Source organism: Mobula birostris, chromosome 6 (assembly GCF_030028105.1).
Source record: "Mobula birostris isolate sMobBir1 chromosome 6, sMobBir1.hap1, whole genome shotgun sequence".
Taxonomy (NCBI): domain Eukaryota; kingdom Metazoa; phylum Chordata; class Chondrichthyes; order Myliobatiformes; family Myliobatidae; genus Mobula; species Mobula birostris.
The window spans coordinates 82,559,888-82,581,937 of record NC_092375.1 but is presented as its reverse complement, the minus strand read 5'-3'; the positions used below and the strand labels follow the sequence as shown (position 1 = coordinate 82,581,937).

The 22,050-nt window shown below is 43.6% G+C and overlaps 1 protein-coding gene across 5 annotated transcripts in view; it reads right to left on the bottom strand.

Moving 5' to 3' along the window:
- Positions 1–1,311: 1,311 nt before the first annotated feature.
- The window catches only part of LOC140199144 (E3 ubiquitin-protein ligase Midline-1), a 406,538-nt gene continuing 385,799 nt past the window's right edge, over positions 1,312–22,050 (bottom strand). For all 5 annotated transcript variants that reach the window (XM_072260743.1, XM_072260742.1, XM_072260741.1 and 2 more), the window contains 2 exons: positions 13,232–13,439; positions 1,312–5,875 (listed from right to left, as the gene is read on the bottom strand). In XM_072260743.1, coding sequence (XP_072116844.1) covers positions 5,527–5,875; positions 13,232–13,439 — 557 coding nt within the window. In that variant the 3' untranslated portion in view covers positions 1,312–5,526. The remainder of the gene's footprint in view (positions 5,876–13,231; positions 13,440–22,050) is intronic.

The window sequence follows — 22,050 nt, the reverse complement described above, 5'->3', positions numbered from 1 at the left end:
AATCAGAACCATTGAAATCAACACAATAGCCAGCACCCATTCACACAGGGGTCAAGGTAATAAAAAACAGCTTATTTCATCTCAGCCCATAGAACTTCAGCTTAGCAAATAAGTGGACATTTCCAGCTATTTTCAATTCCTACCTCCAGAGTTCTGAATTCAGCGTGTGGAATTATCTTGAAATTCGACAGCAAGCCTTATTTTCCCAAAGGTCATGTGTCAAGTAATTATTGGTGAGGAGAGTGGGATTGCTCTGTGAGCCAGCATAAATTCAGTGGGCTGGATGCCCTCCTTCCGTTGGAAGGAAATATGGAATTAACCAGAAATTGAATTGTCCATTAGGACTGACATTAAAGCATTGCTTTGGGTGTGTAACAAAGAACTTGGAAATGAAAATCAAAAAAACTGCAAATCCTGAACATCTTAAATAAAACCAGAATTGCAGAAAACACTCAGCAGGTCAGGCAGCATCTGTGGAAATAGATATAAGAGTTATTGTTGAAGGACCTTCAACCTGAAGCATTGACTATTTCTTTTTCCGCGAGTACTGCTTCACCTGTTGAGTATCTCCAGAATCCTCTATTTTTATTTTAAAGAAAACTTTTGTAATCACTTTCCCAAAGCACTTCATGGCATGCATAATATCTTAAAGAGATCACAATCTCGATGAAGGAGATGTCCAAGTCTATCTACACACAACTGGAATCCATACACACAAAGAGGAAATGATCAAATAATCTGTTTCAGTGATTTTGAAATATTGGTCAGAACATTTGTGATCACCTCATCCTCCCCACCCAACGGTCTCTCTCTCACACACACACACACACACACACGCATGAACACACACATATACACTTCTTTTCAAAATGATGCCTTGGAATCCCTTCGTGAAGGTGAGTAGGGTCACATCTCAGTGCATCACTATTTAAGGTTGTGTTTGTTCCTGAACACCTTCAGTTCAGGGTCAAGTTGATAGTTCAAGACTTCAGTTCACTGTGGCTTCCATTAACAACTCTCTGATTCAGAACACAAGAGATTCTGCAGGTGCTGGAAACACAGAGAAACACACACAAAATGCTGGAGGAACTCAGCAGCTCATGCATCATCTACAGAAATGAAAACACCGTTGAGATTTTGGGCTGAGACCCCTCATAAGGTCTTGATGAGGTGTCTCTGATTTTGAAACAAGTTTGCCACCCGTGATTCATGACATTGCACCCTCCCAATGATACCAACCCCATCAGTTAAAAAAAAATCCTGGGCTGCTGGATCAATTTTGAGAACCAAAACCCAACAAATAAGTCTGGCTTGATATGACGAGTTCTTTATTCCGGAATCACACATTGAATTCAGTACTGCAAAATATTTTTTTAAAAACAGGCTGCTTCATTAAAATCATAAAAGAACAAAAGCAAAGTCAATAGCCAGGGTTGGAGTGTTGTGGTGGTGTCTGCTAACATTAATACAGTACATGGAAACGTTCCTCCATCACTGTACATTGCTGCCATGCTGATAACAAGGTGAGGAGCATCTTTACCAGTTGAACTGTTGAATGTTGATGGAAAGACTGACTATATTCATAAAAGCAATCCTTAGGATGGGATGGACGGGCTTAAACTGAATGGCTGACTTCAGAGTCTGATTTTGCGCAGTCACTCTCCAGTTTACTTTCCGGAGGTAATATGTGATAGTGAAGGATAAGTCTTTAAGCAGAGGTACTGACACCGTTCAACAGCAGCCTCTGTGGCACTGCCTTTCGACAGATCACATGACCTCTTTCCATGGCAACTCAGAATGCGCCATTTCAAGACACGCAGGATTTGTAATTCGATATTTGAAGTCGTTTGCATTGACCTTTTGACACCAGTTTGCAATGAGTTTGTGGACTCCAGACAGTTCCTACTAGTGTCCAAGTCACTTGGCTGTCCTTTTCGTCCCAGCAATCACTTACAAAGAACCACCACCTTCAAAATACTGTCAGAATTCAATGGTAGACGTGCAACTTTAAATCAAAAGTTTTCTGTGTATTGATAGAGACAATACATTCCTCTGATCAGAATTCCTTGTATGGCATCTCGGTCCTTGACACCACCATTCTGGAGTTCCACGTGGAAATAAGTACCTGTGTGCTGGAATTGATATCCATGGTCCATAATAGACAAGTTAAGTTCTAGTGAAGTCATGGTCACCAGGCTTTGTGGCTGCTTTTGAAACAGAGAGATCATAAGGCACAAAATGTGCTTAATTTTCCAGTGAGGATTATTGCATTTTCATGCACATTCTTATTCAATTCCCTAACTGGCTCAATTAGAACAAAATTCCTATATGAAATGAAATACTATGCCCACATGAAACACTTAACAGTAGGGTTACAGGTGAACATTGTGCTGATTTAGGCTGATTGAAAATCAGAACAGATAATACCCCTTTTTAACTTCAAGCTGAAAGGTTTACACACCGTATCCATTTACAATTTTTGAAGACACTGTAATAACATACTTAATGTACATGGGAACCGGAGACAAATAATTAGACCCTTGGGCTGGTACCCCCAATCGGGTAAATTATGGTAAATTTATACCATCACTCCATTTTATTGTCTGAAAAAAATCTATAGATTTCAGTCTCAGAAATGTCAGCTTCATGCCCCTCTAGCCTCTAAGTGAGAGAATTTTGGATTTCCATTGTTTTTCACGTGAAAGAAAGAGCTCAGCTGTAAACAGCCTCAGGTTAGGATTTCAGATTGGGTTTGCTTGTCTAGACACCCAGACCAGAGGAATTAGCTTTTCCATATCTATCCTATCAGAACCTGCTATCTTAAAAATCACCACTTGAGCATCCACATCACTCTATATTCCCAGGAATAGAAATCTTGTTTATTTACTCTGTCCTTTACCTTTTCTGAGGTCTCAAAATGACTAAGTGTAACTACAGTTACAATGACCTGATTTACAGACCTGGGAAGTAAATCTACAGTTCAAAAGCTTCTTTTTCCATTCTTGTCCCTTTCTCATACAAATCGCCTTGGAAGGTTATGCAGGAGTAAGTGATTAGATTGTTCTTGGAGTAGGTTAAAAGGTTGCCACATCATTGGTCAAAGGGCCTGTACTCTTCAACATTCTATATTGTAAGTTCTGCGTTAAATTGCAGTCGTCCCTTTACTTAACATTTCCACCAGTCCTCATCTAAATTGTGGCCTATTGACTTGAGATTGGGAGTGGTCCTCACTCAACTTCCAGGGATGATGCCTGCAATAATTCTTCCAATCATACCCTCCCCCATTTCAACTCAGGCTTTGTTCCTGAGGATGGTTTACCACATTAAAATGGCAGTGTAAATGCACTCTCATGTAAAGGTAATCAGGTAAGTTGGGTGGAGCTGTCAGAAGGAAAAAGGAACTGTGGTCAGAAAGGAAAGCCACAATATGCTACTTCCCAATGATACTTCAGAAAAGTTAGAGGTACTTGGAACCGGTTGACTGACATCTGTTGCCTATTGAAGAAAGGTTGGTGAAATACTAACGTTTTTTTGAAGGACAGCTTCAACCCAACTAACCACTCTGGTCCATGAGAAGAAATAGGCCATTGAAGTTTCTTTCCACTACACAATTACACTATCAAAATCTATCTCCTTTGAGTAGTTGCATAGAAATGGGATGTTGTCTCCTTAAATTCATTTCAGCACAGCTTACATTCCATTTAGACCATAAGACTATAAGACCATAAGGCAAAGGAGCAGAACTTGTTGACTTTAGGGAAGATAATTTACAAATCAACTGAACTATACAATTCACTGCACAGTCTGTACTCAACAATAGCGTCATAATAAGATTTCTTAATAATCCTGTTGGAAAAACCATAACTTTATCTTTTTTTTCACATATATCTCAACTTCCCAACAATTCACCTATGCATAAATACAAAAGTAAACATTGATTGTGCAAAAGCAAAAGGGTTCTGACAATTTTAGTTAAAATCACTTTATATAAATAACTTATTAATACTCCTATATAAGAGTAAGAGCAGGAACTTATTAGAGCCAGGACAGGAACTTTAACAGGCTTATCTTCTGCATCTAAAGTGTATTGTAAATGCAAATATGAATGTACACTGTAAGTATGTATTAGTCGGTACAGGTAGGTAGCTAGGTATACTAAGGGGCAGGTTTTCATAAATGTAACTCTGCAGTAGGATCAATGTCCACTGTCAATAGATAACAGGGATTTGAATGGATATCAACTCTTCCCATGCCATTTTATATTCTGATGGTTGTGCACGGAACCGTAAAGAGTGAAATCTCGTCTCTGCACTGAGATTGAGAAAAACTAAGAGAACTTAACAAGAAGGAAAAAGCTTTGCCAGGACATATTACTTAGTAAGGAAGCTATGTTAATGTCTCAGTGTTAGCACAGCTGCAAAAGACTTGTCAGGCAGCCAGTGGGGAAGGAAGCATGGTTTTCAAATTATCAATTAGTATAGGCAATTTATCTCAATCAATGAGATTTGGACAGCCCAGTGAATACCATTCCCAAAAGAAAAGATTCAATATGTGCACAAATTCATTTGCTGTTGTCAACACTAGCCTCATCTGACTTGACATCCACTGACACAATTCAATCGCGTGCGCTTACAGTTGACAGATCAGGAGATGGTGAGGTGCCAGTGCAGCGGTTCAAAATCATCTCCCCCTCCCACCCTCCAAAGAAGGTGAGCAGAATAAAGAAAAGCAAGATTGAAACAGCAAGAATTCATGGGGACATGGGGCTATGAATGGAAAAGGTCGCAGGAGAAGATGATCTGAGAATAGCTGGGGATGCTTTAGCAAAACAGGATTTGGTTTGGATCAGGATCGTGGAATTTTAGTTAGGACCCTACTATGGAAACATTTGAAAAATAGAGGAAACAAAGTATCAAACTTAAAAATCCTAATCCTCAAAGCTGACTTCCCAAAATTCTCAATGGAGCCATGGAACCATTGTGAGTGCATTCCACAACACAACTGAATATTCACATTTACAAGGAATATAGTGAGCTCTATCTGCCCAAAGCTGTTGAAGTGACCCTTTAGCAGAGCACAGCAGTAACTGAATAACTTCCTCTTCTCATCTTCTGGGTTAGAACAAGCCAACGATCGACCAAGGTATGCATCACCTTAAGCAGTGACTGTTAACCATGTAGAAGCAACAAACTCCCTTTGCTGAAGGAAGGAAGTACATCTACAGACTGAGTCGGTGTGGAGAGGCAGCAATCCAAATCATATGGAGACACGAGAGACTGCAGGTGCCGGAATCCAGAGCAACAGGCAATTGGAAGAAACTCAGCAAGTCAAGCAGCATTCATGGAAGGAAAGGAGTTGTCAACATTTCAGGTTGAAACCCTGCGTCCATAAAATATGCTTTAATTCCAGCTCAAACTGGACAGTGAGATGAAATCTGATTGGGCATGGCAGTTCCAGTCAGCTACGCATAGTACTCCCACTGCAAAGCCAAGAGCTGAGGTCCTCACTTGAACCTCCACACGCTTCTTAAGGAACCTGTTCTGTACAGTCCAGGTGGTCCGGTATGGGGAGGCCAGTTAAGACTGTGAGGGCTTTGTTCCACACAGTGAAAGTGGGGCACACAGGCTGGACGAAAGCAATGTCAAAGGTGTACAGCTGCTGAGCATTAACCGCATCGTAGAAGGACAGTGAGCCGTTATCATAGTCCAGCAGGAGGCCCAGCCTTCGGAGGTGAGGGGACGGTTCCACCGGGAATTCCTTACTGTTGTGCCTTGCCACCCAGCTATTGTTGCACCGGCAGAATACCCAGGAGAAGGCGTTCTTCCCGATCCACTCGTGCTTCGGTGCTGACTTGTAGGCAATCCCGATCGCATACCTATAAGGAAACAGTAATCACTTTACTGCTGGCAACCTCAACTCCAAGAATCCATATTAAGCTGCTTTTCATTGAAATCAGGCAGTCAACACACAGGCCTCAGCTCTATTTTACCCCTTGCCAGGGTTTACTCAGTTGGTAACTGTGCCAACGAATATTGGAACTGCAGAGATAAATTTGACGAAATATTTGGTAGAATAACTCCTGGACATCAGGAGTGATATAGGAAGACATACTAGGGTTTAGAGGAAATCTCAGTGACACATTTGTACTTCTGATGAGGCTAAACAGTGCAGATGCTGTGAATTTGCTTTCCCCGCCTGTTGGGCAGGTCTAGAATCCAGAATCACTGATTAGGATATGGTGCAAGTGGTGTAACTGAATCAAGGAGATCTTTCTTTACTCAGAGAGTGGAATTCTTTACCATAGAAGGCTGGGGAGGCCAGATTGTGGAATATATTTAAGGTGGAGATTTTGAGACACAAATGACATTAAGGAGGATGGGACGAGAGTGGGAATATGGAACTGGCTATGATTCTATCAAGTGGTAGTGCTTACTTAAAGGGTTGCATGACATATTCCTGCTAGTATTTTTCTAATGACTTGTTGCAAAAGAAAAAGAATGGACATATTGGAGAGAGGAATAGGCCATTCAGCTGACAGAGCCTGCACACCATTCCACCACTAAACTAACTAGAACCACAACTCTTCACTTCTACTTGCTCCTGGTAACCTCTCACCCACTTGCTTACCAAGAAGTTCCCTCTGTTTATCGTTATAGAAAACCTCGGTTTGACCACATGTGGAGAACTAGGTACAGCTCCAGTCTCTATATCACAGTATGAATATACCGGATTAGAGGAATAACAGAGGAATTTACTAGAAGGTTTCCAGAGCAAAGATGATTAAACTCTGAGGAAAGAATACATATATAAATTTGGCCAGTACTGCCTGGAATGCAAATTCAATCTGATTAAAGATATTTAGGATGTTGAAAGGTTTTTCAGCAGCAGGCAAGCTAAGACCAGGGGTCCTAAATCACAGCCAATATTATTCAAGCTAGAAGGCACTGAGCAAAATCCTGATCAAGACTTTTGTGAGGCAAAGGTCATATGGAATTTGGAAGTTCCAGAGTTATGACAGAATCGTACAGAGTGGCAGCACTGGCTCCAGTGGCTGAATTAATTGTGAAATGGAAACAGGGACTACCATGACTCAGCTGAGCACTGCAACAGAGGGCAGTGGTTCCTCGGAGGGCTCCTATGGTTTTCCTGCCAGGAGCCATGAGGAATGATTGGGAAGTTGTTGGAGCCCAGCTCTCAGTCGGACAGAGAGCAGAGCTTGACTGATATTAAGTTTTTGCTATGTTGCAAACTTTCCTTTGAGTGGAAAGAAGATTGTTATCCATCTGCTGGAAGAAAGCCTCTTCCAACACTGAATTGGACAGCTTTAGTGAGGAGAGAGATTGATAGGATGGGTGTGTTTTCCTGGAAGCAAGGGAGGCTGAGAAGTGAACTGATATAGGCATGTAAAATTATGACAGACACAGATAGGGTAGGTAGTCAAAATCTGTTTCCACATGGTAGGGGCATCAAAAACAAGAGGGCATAGCTTTAAGAAGAGAGGAAAGGGATTTAAAGCCAATCTGAGGTGATCATTTTAATTCTTATTCCTGTTCCCATTCTGACATGTTGGTTGTTGGTTTCCTGTTCTGGCACAATGAATCCAATCTCTGGATGGAGGAGCAACACCTCATATTCCGTCTAGGTGGCATCCAGCCTGATGGCATGGACATCGATTTCTCCTTCCTCGTTTTTTCCCCATTCCCCCTTCCCTCTTTGTCTGTTCCCCTCTCTGGCCTCTTACCTCTTCCCAACACCTGCTCATCCAGTATAGAAAGATAAGATCCAATGGTGGGCTGGTGATATTAGAATAGAAACACGGAAGGGTTAGCACGATTGTGATGGGGGAAGGGCCAGTTTCTGTGTTGTACGACTCTATAACTCTATTAACTTGCAGACTGAAATTGGTCCTTTTAAATTGTTCACACCTGCCTTCAGTGCTGCCAATACGGGCCCAAAGAACCCTTGTCCTTGGTCAGACCCCACTCAGAGTACTGTGCTCAGTTCTGGTCACCTCATAGCAGGAAGGATGTGGATATTATAGAAAGAGTGCAGTGGAGATTTACAAGGATATTGCCTGGATTGGGGAGCATGCCTTATGAGAATAGGTTGAGTGAACTTGGCCTTTTCTCCTTGGAGCAACGGAGGATGAGAGGTGACCTGATAGAGGTGTATCAGATGATGAGAGGCATTGATCGTGTGGATAGTCAGAGGCTTTTTCCCAGGGCTGAAATGGCTGCCACAAGAAGGCACAGGTTTAAGGTGCTGGGCGTAAGTACAGAGGAGATGTCAGGGGTAAGTTTTTTTATGCAGAGAGTGGTGAGTGTGTGGAATGGGCCATCCGAGCTGCCAACAGTGCCTACTGCCACGAAGCTATCCGGTGTTGGCACCCCGCCAGACTACTCTGGCCTGGGGACCTAGTCTGGCTTTCCCTGGGTACACAAGCTCTTGCCCCAGTTCATTGGTCCCTTTAAGATCAATGCAGTCACTTGCTGTCTCCAGCTGCCACCATCCCTCAGGATCACACCTTCCTTCCACGTGTCCTGCCTAAAGCCCATTGTCCATGGACCACTCAACCCACCAGAGCCTGCATCTCAGGAGTTAAGGACAGTGGAAGGTGGACAAGTGATGGGTTCATGTCATCGTGGATGAGTGTGTGGGTCCTGGTTGACTGGGAAGGGTACTGCCCGGAGGAGATCCTAGTTTCATCTGGGATCCATTGCTCATTGAGGAGATCCACTAGACCCAGCCGGATCGTCCTGGGCCATGGGTGCCAGCTGTAGCATGGGAGGGTGGTTCCTGTCAGTCTGGCACCCATGGCCCAGTCTCCACCCAGCTCACAGGGGTCACCTGCCACTCATTTCCAACTCATCACCTGCAGCCTATTTAAACCCAGCTCTCATCCACAGTCCTTCGTTCACCCATCAAATCAGTCAGTCTCAACCTGTTGCTCCCAGCCTTCAGCTACTTTGTTGCCATGGCATGTCAAGTATCTGTTCTCTCTTGTTTTGTAGCCCCTTGTGGCTTGTTATTTTGCAGTTTATTAGTAAAGTATCATTTACTGCCAATCGTCTTGACTGATCTGCTTTTATTTCGAGCCTCCTCTACATTTCCTGACAGGTTGATCAGGTGATAAAACAGTTTGTCCAAAATCCTTTGGATAACTCAGGAATGCTGAAAATAGGCATCAAAAACAGAAGATAGTCCCTCTTTTAACAATTGTATCCAGAATATATGTGAAATGACAGGACTAGCAATTCAGCACTGCTTTGAAACCGGCCAACAGACTAAGGCAACATCACCATAGGCCCCAACAAAGCCTCAGAGGCATTGAGTGGAGTGAGTAATGTTCCAGTTGGAATTCCTTCAGCTGTAATATAACAATATGCAAAATACTACAGCAGTCTCCAAATAGCAGGACTGGTGTCTGACCTGACATATTGGTTGTGAGGATATGACACTGAGAAAAGTACCCCCCGGGTTAGGCCCAGGCTGAAGTACCCCCATCTTAGGCCCAGGCTGAGTCCTCACAGCAAGTTTCCTGTCTACCTAGCAGTTTGCCGTCAGCTACTTTACCCCAGTGAGACAGTTTAGTATCCTGAGACAGTACTTTGGGTCAGCCACATCATCACAACTCTCATTTCACGCACACCTGTCCCTTTAAGGACAGCTTACAGTTCCACAAACGTGAAAGTAGGAGCAAAAACCTTCTCAAAGGCACTTGCTCTGTTTGAAGGATTGTAATGTGTTGATACAGCTGTTTCCAGTTACTTTAAAGGGATTCTATGTTCTTGGTTTTATAAACAGAATCTGCTGCCCAGATTTAGCAAACTCCTTTTAATACAAACCCTTGTTACTTTTTGAGTCCAACTAGCTATATCCCTGGAACAGAATGTGTATCGGTCAGTATAAAGCCATGTAAAGCTCAAAGCGATTGGAGGGAAGTATGGGGGTATGTCAGAGGTAGGGTTTTTACACAGTGGTGAGTGCATGGAACACTCTGCCAGGGGTGGTGGTAGAGACAGATACATTAGGGACATTAGGTGCATGGATGAACGTAAAATGGAGGGCTATTTGGGAGGGAGGTGTTCTTCCAGTGACTGTGGGTGTATTGTAAAGGGTTAGTCATTAAGAATCTCACTGCCATGGCCTTGAATGTAACAGAATTGGCCGCAAAAACTTGGATTACACTATGGGAATACACGTGGGAACATGAATGTTCGGAGAAAACAGGGGTTGGACTCCTTAAGAGTAATTACAAGTTATAATTGGTTCTAGTTCAGCAGTTTGAGCTGGTGCCAATGCACTGGTCCGCTTATTGCAGGACTTCCTATCAGGGACCAGGGTATAAAACAGAGCATTCGGGAGCTTGGGGGTAGTTCTTCGAGGCCTCACCAACAGGGTGTCATGAACGGCACCACCAATCGGCAGAACGGGAGGTATGCTGTAGTGAGAGCAGCCTGCCACGTACCTAAATAAGCACAGTGCATTCTGGTTAATTGGACCATCGGTTAATCAGGGCAGCTGCTTACATTGGGAAACTTTTAAAGACCAAAAACAAATTGAGAAAATACCTGGGATTCCCTTTATTTATTTGGGACACTATGCTAATTGGGACAGGAGACTGTTACGGAACAGTGTTTTATTAGTGTCAGTCGCGTGCTGCCGTGCTTAGAGCAAAGATTTAAATAGTGTCACTTATATCTGTTTGTGTTAAAAAGCAGTGATTTTTGTCACTGGTATTTGGCAAGTTACAGACAGTTCAGGACTGTTTCGCTCACCGCAGTTTCAAGCACTCAGCTTGGCGATGCCAGAAATGACCAGGAGTGAAAATGGAACGGTTTTACTACGTCAAGTTAGGAACAACAAAGAATTTGAAGGCATCGGCAGTCATCATGGATGTTACAATGAAAATGAAGATTTGGAGGATGCAATCGCCGAAAGCACTGTTTAAAGGCAGTCCTTTATCTGCACTAGGTATCTGAGCTGTTTAAAGTCAGTGCTTTATCTGCACTAGGTATTTGAGCTGTTTAAAGTCAGTCCTTTATCTGCACTAGGTATCTGAGCTGTTTAAAGGCAGTCCACTATCTGCACTAGGTATCTGAGCTGTTTAAAGTCAGTCCTTTATCTGCACTAGGTATCTGAGCTGTTTAAAGTCAGTCCTTTATCTGCACTAGGTATCTGAGCTGTTTAAAGGCAGTCCACTATCTGCACTAGGTATCTGAGCTGTTTAAAGTCAGTCCTTTATCTGCACTAGGTATCTGAGCTGTTTAAAGGTAGTCCACTATCTGCACTAGGTATCTGAGCTGTTTAAAGGTAGTCCACTATCTGCACTAGGTGTCTGAGCTGATTTTGCTCATTTATTGTTAAAGACAAACACAGCAGCAATACTGGAGTAACTCCTCTGTCAATAACTATTAGGAATACAGATTTTTAGTACTGTAGTAGGTTTGGTAGTGCTCTAATTTGTTCTGTTTTTCATTTAAATACATAATTTGTTACTCAGTCAAATGGTCGTTTGTCTTTCTTATACTCTTTAAACTATCTCCATGAAACTTTTGCTAATTGGGCCAAAATGTACCAATCCTTTATCTACCCTAATTAACTGGAATCCACTGTATTTTAATGGTGGTTCTGTTCTGTCCTAGTAAATAGCTTTGTAGTTTTAAGTAGGTAATTGGAGTTGGTGTCTTTCTGTCGAACCGAGAGTCTTTTGTTGTAACGTAACAGTGGGTTTCTCGCAAGTGCTCTCGTTCCTCCTGCATCTTAAAGGCATGCAGGTTGCTGGCTTCATTGACCGATGTAAATTGTGCGTCAAACCCGGAGAGTGTGCTGAGCGGAATGTCTGGAGACTAGGTTACAAGGAAACTTAGAGGGGAATGGGGTGGCTCTGTGAGTCAGTATAGACCCAATGGGTTGAAATGGTCTCCCTCTAAGTTACAAAGACGTAGTGAGTATACTAGATACAGACGAGACTGCTGATGCTGGAATCTGGAACATTCTATAATCTGCTAGAGGAACACAGTGGTTTGAGTAGCATCTGTTGGCCAAATTGTAAGGAATTGTAAGCGCTTCTGGTCGAAATCCTGGATCAATTCTGGATGTAGGATTTCCACCTGAAATGTTGACAATTCCTTTCTCCCTACAGATGCTGCTCAACCGGTTAATATCATTCAGGAAATTGTTTGTTGTTAGTAAATACTGCGACATGAAAATGGTCATTGGGCTACCACAGTGGTAAACCGAGGAAAACTCTGGAGCTGGAGTCCCTGAGGCAGTCCTTCACTGAGTTCAATGCTGACTGGCAGCTCCTGTGACTCTGCTGGTTCCAAACTGTATGGGTCTCTGCTGTTCATTTGGATTCATCAGCTGTGTGGAAAAGGGGAGCCTGCTACGCATGGGTAACAGCTTGCTCTGCATATCATACTGCGCTGGTTTGAGTACTGGCTTTGTATCATTTAGCCTCAACAGGCCAGACATCCCTGGAACCATTTACAGAGCAGCTGGCAGAGTGGTCCTCCGCAACACAGAGAACCGTGGGATTTCAGGCAGGACGGGAGGCGGACCCACCCACACCCACTGGACACAAAAATCCCAGTGGAGTTCGGGGTGAGATCCTGGTCTCAGGAAGTTCTTTAAACACTTTCTAGTGGGAAGGCTGGGAACAACCCCCCCCCCCGACCCTAGACCCTCATATCTGGGGCCTTTCCTGTCCTTGCCTTGCACCCAGTAACACTACCTCCCTTCCCGCCAAGTCACTTTGCAAATCCCCACTGGCTCAGGACCCTTTCCACATATCATCTGAACCCCGCCAGTGAGACCCAGCGATGCCCAGGGCAGTGGCTTATGCTATGGTGGGCACCCCTTCCCACGTTCTCCCAGGTTAAATTAGAGCACAGCTTTTATATCTTCCTTTGTAGCGATGGGGTTGGGAGGGAAAGGCAACATTCATCACCCATGTCTAATTGTCAATGAGGTAGTAATGATCCACATTCTCCCGCAGTGCAGCGTGGTATGGAAATTACGGACTTTACCCTGGGAGCGATGAAGGAACACTCCTGGACCATGTTCTGAGCATCCAGATGTTAGGGATGGTATAAGATGACAGTATTTTGCCCCAACATCACTGAATGCATGGGTCAGTTGTAGTGAAAGTGATGTAGATCCTGTTATTGGATTTAGGCAAAAATATGGCAGAGCTTAATTGCACTCTAGATTTAAGTTTCCCTCTCACCATGTGCTTCCTCCAATGAGGATCTCCCAGTAATGTCGGCCACTATCTATGTAGACGTTGCCAGTTATGCCATAGCTCCCTTGGCTGGTGAAGCGCTCTGGGGTGTGGCTCTTCTTCGAGGCGGTCTCATCCCGCTCCACGCTGAGGTTGTCATGAGAGACTTTCAGCTTCCGGTGTGCAGACTTGGGATCCAGCTTGAAAGGCTGGCCTAGGATTGAAGGCACAAAGAGCAAAGAGGTCATTGTCGCAAGAATGTGGGAGTGAGGAACAGCTAGGACATATCACAGGCAACCAATCCACCTCTCTCACACTGACCTCCACCCTGCCCTGGCTTCTCTCAGGAGACATGAAACACAGGCCTTGGCTGCTAATTGAAAAAGAGGTTACTAGCAAAAGAGGTTCTCTAGGAATGCTTGGAAGTGCAGACATTCTAGAGTACCAACTCCCTGGATGCCATTGTCATCTGTAAAACATCTATAAATGGTCTGAATCTCAAACACTTGAGCTCAATGGCTATACTGTTATTTATTATTTAATGCAATACAGAGGGAATTGGGCATGCTGGTTTTGTGATAACTATTAAACAGAGATGTCTTCCCTGTCAAATTGACACAAGTGATCCCATGACACCATCAGAAGAAGACAGTGAGTTCCATCTGGTAACCTAGCCACTGGAGAGAACTCCCAGGCCCTTATCACTTCTGATTAGTAGAATAACTTGTCATTTACTCCTTGCTCTGTGTGTGAATTTGCTGAATGCAAACTGGCTGCAGTATTTTCCAAATGTACAAGGGTAACTTCACTTCCCTCAGAGTTTTGGAGTTGTTTTCTTCAATATGATGAAAAGAATAAAGCTGCAGATGATAGAAATCTGAAGCGAAACAAAAAATGGAGGAAACACTCAGCAAGTCAGGCAGAAGCTGTGGAGAGAGAAATGGTTCTAATGAATAATCATCACCCTAAGTGTTAACTCTCCTTCTCTCTCTGTAGATGCTGCCTGACTTGCTGACCAGCCCCAGCATTTCAGTCTGATGTGTTGAGTTTTCACGTAGGTTCATAAGAACTGCAGACAGCTACCAGAGAGATGTGATTGGCAGCAATGGCATCATCCTGGAGGAAGTACATGATCAATAACTTTCACTAGCTTATGTTGCAGAAAGTCTGTGTCATTGACTGGAATTCTGTGGGCACCAAGTGGATCATCAGATCTTCGTCAGGTGCGGTGCTGGGTGTACGGGACAGAGCTGAGGAAGCAGTTGCTAAACAGAGCTGCTAAATCTAGTTGCAACTTACCACAATATATCAAACAAGCTACTGGTTTCACTAACTTCATCCTGCACATGTGCTGAGTGAGAGCGCAAGGGGAGGATGGTACAGTCCTGTTTTCATTGGGACAGGAAGATGACAATTCCCCTTCTGACACCAATAAAAATAAACAACAAGTGGTAAGTTCGGGGATCTTTCCGAATGGCCTTGAAAGACTGTTGGTTTGAGATGCCAGCACTCGCCCACTCAAGAACAATCCGCAGTAAGCATTCAAGCCATCTCGGAGACGTGTATTGCTGTGAATTGCTCCTGGTGTGCAGGTGAGGTGTGGTGTCTGTGGGAGAGTTGAGGGACGTGTGGACAGTGGGTAGTAGGATTAGTGCCAAAATGGGACATGCTGTACTGAATGGTCTGTTTCTGCACTCTGCAAGTACTGCACATTGACTAGTGCAAACCAATTTATCAACCTGGTTGAAATTGCCAGGTTATTGTGCTTGTGCTTATCCCACACAGACACCAGAGCCAAATGAAGAAAGCTCTGACAACTTTAGCCTGAATGCCTGCATCAGGTGGCAAGCAAAAGGTTAAAAATTGGACCTCAAATATTGAATAGTTCACCCACTGCAAAATAGTTTTATTATTTTCTTAATTAGCTCTGAGTACATAGACTGGCTGTATTCCAGCAGAACCAGACTGCAGCTGCAGATGCAGTTGTTTCAGATAATCTTGGAGATGGCTGAAAACTCCATTAACAGGTGGAGATTTCAGCTTGCCAGAAGGCTAGTTGGAAGTAGTTCCACCTTGTCTGCTGCTGGAGTGCTGGATTAGGACAAAAGGAAGATTAGATGAGATTGTAGGGTGATGAAACTATTAGTTTTACAGTCTGCCACAAACTTCGTTCCCTTGTCACCAATTCAACACATGACAGAAAGCAGCCTCCCCCGTCCCCCTCCCCCTATGGACTCAGTCTGTACTTCTTGCTGCATCTGTACCGCAGAATCAGGTCTAATATCACTGGCTTATGTTGTGAAATTTGTTGTTTTGCAGCAGCTGTACTTTGCGAGATAATAAAACTAAATTACAATGAGAGGAATATATACAAAAATTAAATTAAATAAGTAATGAAAAAAGAGAGGAAAGAATAATGAGGTAGTGTTCAGGGGTTTATTGTCAATTCAGAAATCTGATGGCAGAGAGGAAGCATCTGTTCCTGAAATGTTGAGTGTGTATCTTCAGGCTCCTATACCTCCTCCTTGATGGTAGCAATGAGAAGAGGGCATGTCCTGGGTGATGGGGGTCTTTAGTGATAGATGATGCCTTCTTCGGGCATCATCTTTTGAAGGTGTCCTGGATGCTGGGAAGACTAGCCGTGATGGAACTGGCTGAGTTTACAACTTTCTGCAGCTTTTTCCAATCCTGTGCAGTGGCCCCTCCATACCAGATGGTGATGCAACCAGTTAGAATGATCTCCACGGTACATCTGTAGAAATTTTGCAAGTGTCTTTGTTGACATACCAGTTCTCCTCAAACTCCTAATGAAATATAGCCAATGCCGTGCCTTATTTGTAATTGCATCGGTATTTTGGGCACAGGATAGATCTTCAAAGATGATGACACCCAGGAACTTGAAACTGCTCACTGCTGATCCCTCGACTTCCCATTCCTCAAGTCCACAATCAATTCCTTGGACTTACTGATGTGAGTGCAAGGTTGTTGTTGTAACACCACTCAACCAGCTGATTTATCAAACAAGAGAAAACCTGCAGATGCTGGAAATCCAAGCAACAGACACAAAATGCTAGAAGTACAACAGGCCAAGCAGCAGTTATGGAAAAGAGCACAGTCGACGTTTCAGGCCGAGACCCTTCAGCAGGACTGGTCCCGAAATGTCAACTGTACTCTTTTCCATAGATGCTGCCTGGCCTGCTGAGTTCCTCCAGCATTTTGTGTGTATAGCTGATCTATCTCACTCCTGTACACCTCCTCGACAGCATCTAAAATTCTGCCAGCAATAGTTGTGTTGCGACAAATTTATAGATGCCTCTTGAGCTGTACCTAGCCACTCAGTCATGGGTGTTGAGAGAGTAGAGTAGTGGGCTAAGCACGCATCCTTGAGATATGCAAGTGTTGATTGTCGCCGAGGAGAAGGTGATACTCCCATCCGCACTGACTGTGGTCTCCTGCTGACAAAGGCAAGGATCCAGTTACAGAGGGAGGTATAGAGGCCCAGGTTTTAGAGCTTATTGGTTAGAACTAGGAGCATGGTTGTGTTAAACGCTGAGCTGCAATCAATAAACAGCAGCCTAACATAGATATTGCTATTGTCCAGGTGATCCAAGGCCAAGCGGACAGCCAATGAGATTGCGTCAGCTGTAGACCTGTTGTGTTGATGGGCAAATTGCAGCAGTTAATTCTAGTCGTGACCAACCTCTCCAAACACTTCATCAAGTGTGGGTGTGGGATGGCATGGACTTCCCACGGGTGCTCCAGATTCCTCCCACAGTCCAAAGATGGCAGGTTAATCAGTCATTGTAAATCGTCCTGTGATTTGGCTAGGGTTGCTGGGCAGAATAGCTCGGAAGGGACTACTCTGTGCTGTATCTCAATAATAATAATAATAATAATAGCATCCTTGAGCCTGGATAGTTTGTGCTTTCAGAATTTTGTATCTTCTGCCCAATGGAAAAGGAGAGACGAGGGAGTGCCCAGGGTGGGTGGAGTTATTAATTATGTTGGCTGCTTTACTAAGACAGGAAGGAGTGCAAACAGAGTCCATACAGAGGAGGCTAGTTCCCAGTCTCTGTAGTTTCTTGTGGTCATGGGCGAAGCAGTTGCACCCAGACAGGTTGCTTTCTATTGTGCACTGGTATCGATTGGTAAAGGTCAAAGAGACAGCATGGCAGATCTGGGAAGGGAGGGGATTGAGGGTAAGGGAGGAGGGTGGACCGTGTGTTGATTCTACTAGGGACGACAATGTGCTGAAATCATGTGAACCCAGTGCAGGTCAGGTGCACTCCACCTCACAAGCATTCAGACTCAGGGACCTAATGAAAGCCACCAAAAATGCTCAGAATGGCAGCTAATGTATGTGCCTGCCCGTAAGAGAAGAAAAGACTTATCGTCTCATCCAAAACCACCCTTCTGTCAGTGGAGTCCTCTCTCAGTACTGCATTGGTGAGTTAGCCTGAGTTATTGGCTCATAATTCCTGTCTCATGAACCTAAAGACTGCTGACTCTGACAGCAGCATATGACCACACTACAACTGTTTCAGTATCACCAGAAATGTAAAATACTGGGACTTCAGGGTTTATCTGGAAATTCTGATTTGATGGAGACAGATGTGAGAGTACGGAGGAACATCTGGAAAGCTTCTGAAATGCCCGCATCGCCGCTGCTACTACTGTGTGGTAACCGGAATCTCCGGCCTCGGCTTTGCTTGTTTCAGCGGCCGGGGCGAGGTCGAAGGCGCTCGGCAGAGGATGGCACTCGGGAGGCTGTATCGGAGGGGCTGGTCGGAGGCACAAAGTTTTCGGATGGACGGACTCAGTGTCGGCTGTGGTCGGCTGCTTCCAAGGCATCGGCAAGTTGACGGTACCTGGAGGCTTATGGCAGGGAGTTTCTCCCTTTTGCCGCCGCTATCGGGGACTCGGGACTTTGAGACTTTTTTTTAACCGTGCCCATGGTTTGTTCTTTATCAAATTATGGTATTGCTTTACACTGCTGTAACTATACGTTATAATTATGTGGTTCTGTCAGTGTTAGTCTTTGGTTTGTCCTGTTTTCTGTGATATCACTCTGGAGAAACATTATATCATTTCTTAATGCATGTATGCATTTCTAAATGACGATAAAAGAGGACTGAGCGTTCTCATAATCTAAAAAAAATAAAAGTTGCTCAGAAAGTTAAGTAAGAACATCTCATTTAAAACCCCAGTCTAGTTTACAAATGAGCCAGTGTTCCTGATTTGCTATTTGGCAAGTTGCAATCACATAAATACATCACATCTGGAAGTTTCATTCGCCTAGTTCGTTATAAGCAAAGTTTCCATCCGTAGCTTCAACAAAAATTAGCGTGGAATGTATGTCATATCACTTAACAATTCAAATATCTGACTGCTGACACATGCCTTCGAACAAATGGATTGCAAAAGAGTTTCCACATTCAATCAGTGCTTGAAAATGAACTGAGATTCAGAAGAGTAGATTTAGGATGGAGATGAGGAGGAAGAGAGCAGTGAATCTGTGGAATTCTCTGTCCAGGGAAGTAGCAGAGGCCACCTCATTAAATACAGACGGCCCCCATTTTCCAAACGTTCGCTTTACGACACCCCGCTGTTACAGAAGACCTACATTAGTTACCTGTTTTCACTAACAGAAGGTCTTTTCACTGTTATGAAAAAAGGCAGTGCGCACCTGAACAGCCAAGCTCCTCCCCCGGAACTGCATTCTAGCCGGCATTGTTTAAACACGTGCTTTATCTCGATTTATTTTGAGCATCCGTTAGCAAGATGAGTTCTAAGGTATCGGAAAAGCCCAAAAGAGCTCCTAAGGGTGTTACACTTAGCGTAAAACTAGACATAATTAAGCACTTCGATCATGGTGAACGAAGTAAGGACATTGTCCACGCGTTGAACTTGCCTGCATCCACCATTCGCGCTATTTATACGCAGAGAGAAAGAATTTTGAAAGCTGCCAATGTTACTGTTGGTTCTACTCGTAGCAAAGTGGTCTCTCTTAGTCGGCATCCAATAATGGATACAATGGAAAGTCTATTGCTTGAGTGGATTGATGGGTGTACAAAGCGTGGTGTTCCGTTAAGTTTTCTTATACTTAAGGAGAAATCAGTCAGTCTTTTTGATAAGCTGAAATAGAAAGCATTGGACGATGGTGATGAAAGTGTTGTGAAAGTGGAATTTAAAGGTAGTCATGGGTGGTTTGATCAGTTTCTGAAGCGAGGGCAGCTTCATAGTTTAAGCAGTGGTCCCCAACCTCCGGGCCGCGGACCAATACCGATCCGCGAAGAATGCGGTGGTGCAGCGGTAGCCGGAACGCACCCAGCGTACCTTTAAGAGAAAAGCTGAAATAAACAAGCTAATTAATTAGGTGCCGCCCGGCACGTAAATGTCGGCCCAGATCAGAGGCGATTGCCGATTGTGTCAGGTGGTTATTCGTATAAGCAAGTGTTTAACTGTGACAAAACTGCAATTTATTGGAGTCTTCCCGATTCCGGTAAGTGAAACTACACTGTACATACATTATTTCTACTTTATATCGGCTGTGTATTTTTATGTGTTATTTGGTATGATTTGGCAGCTTCATAGCTTCAAGGTTACTGGAGAGAGTGTTTCTGTCGAGAGTGCTTCCATGAGATTTTCGCTGCACAAGACAGTACTGCAGGAAGGTATTTCTACTTTATATAGGCTGTGTATTTATCATATCATTCCTGCTTTTACTATATGTTACTGTTGTTTTAAGTTTTATGTGTTATTTGGCATGATTTTGTAGGTTATTTTTTGGGTCTGGGAATGCTCAAAAATTTTTCCCATATTAATAAGTGGTAATTGCTTATTCACTTTACGACATCCCGGCTTACAAACCATTTCATAGGAATGCTCTACCTTCGGATAGTGGGGGAAACCTGTATATTTAAGACACAGTTAGCAGAGGAGGTTGATTCCGGAGGTGAGAGGGTGAGCCTATGAAGAGAAGTAAGATAAGTGAGAGCAGTTGGTGGATTCCATTCATGGAACCAAACAGACAAGGGGGAGGACAGCAGGGATATTTGGTTACTTGTTGCATTACTGATGTACCTGTGGTACGTTTTGGTAAATGAGAGCTGTACTTGTACTCTCACTGCTGGGTCATAGGATTATGGCCTTAAGAACAACCTCAGAGACCTGATTACAAAGTTCTGGATCAATGCATCAGTGCTGTCTTTATAGGAAAAGCTATGTATGCTTCTGCAGGTAGATCTAAGAGATCCTATGAGACTATTTCACAGAAAAGCCGGGGAATTAGCTCTGAGGGTTCCAGCTAACATCTATCCCTCAATCAACACCACAAAACCCAGTTTTTCTAGTGCTTCCACGGCTGTTTGTGGGAGCTTGCTGTGCATGGATTGGCAGCTGTGTTTCTTATGCAATACGTTCCTATATTTTAAAAGCAATACCTTGGATATAATGTTGTTTAGAACAACCTGAAGTCACGAAAAACAAAGTCAAAGTCAAAGTCAAACTTCTCTTCAACTATTCAGTTCTTAAACCAACTGGCACAACCTGAATCACAAGAGTTTAGCAATCTCTTGTTACGAAGAAGCAGATTCGTGGAATCGTTAAGTGGGTCAGAGACACTGATTGCAAGTAAGCCCATTAACTATTTATTAACAGGACAAACAGTGAAACACTGAAACGAACATCTAAGTCAAACAATTACTTACCTAAGCCCCCTAAGTTACGAGACGATGACACTAAGTTTTCAATAACCCTTCAAGCTAACCTCAGTTACAGATACGTATCTAAACTGAGTACCTGAAGCGGCAGGGCATGACAGAAACTAAACATGCACACAGTGGCAACTACTTAACTAAAGTGTGCACCCGGGCCCTCTGCTCTGCAGCACACTACCCACTGTCCACTGTTTCCACGGCACCTATCGCCTTCCTGGTCCACAGCGACCCGAGAGGAGAAGACACCACATGGTTACTGTGCAGAAGATTTAAACCCTACCGGTGCTGTCATGTCATTGGGTTAAATGGTAAATGGGAGGGGCTGCAATGCTGCTTTCCCGGCCTCCCACGAAGGAATGGCTTTCGATGTGCAGGTGAGTTAAGACACTGCAACATGCTGTGACTACCTTGATCGTTTTGGCTGTGTTTTTTTTAATCTTGTTCCTTGTGTTCTTTCTTGTAAACATTTTGTATATTTTATGTTAATGATTTTCTTGTGAACGCTGCTTATATCATGCTATACGCATGTGATGCTGTTGCAAGTAAGTTTTTCACTGCAACACTGACCACCAATTCTTGAACATCTAAATAATAACCTTGACTTCAACTTGATTCTGCATGAATTCATATAATTTTAATTAATATTTTCATTTCAATCTCTCTAAGGTACAGCAATCTCTTGTATCATCACTTCAATTTTTATGTATGTGATATACACACACTGGACACTTCATTAGGTACCTCTTGTACCTAATAATGTGGCCACTGAATATATGTTTGTGGTCTTCTGCTGCTGTAGCCCATCCACTTCAAGGTTTGACATGTTGTGCATCCAGAGATGCTTTTCTGCATACCACTGTTGTAACGTGGTTATTTGAGTTACTGTCACCTTCCTGTCAGCTTGAACCAGTCTGGCCATTCTCCTCTGACTTCTCTCATTAACAAGGCATTTTTTCCCACAGAACTGCTGCTCACTGGATGTTTCTTGTTTTTTGCACCGTTCTCTGTAAACTCAAGAGGCTGCTGTGTGTGAAAATTCCAAGAGGTCAGCAGTTTCTGAGATACTCAAACCACCCCATCTGACACCAACAATCATTTCACAATCAA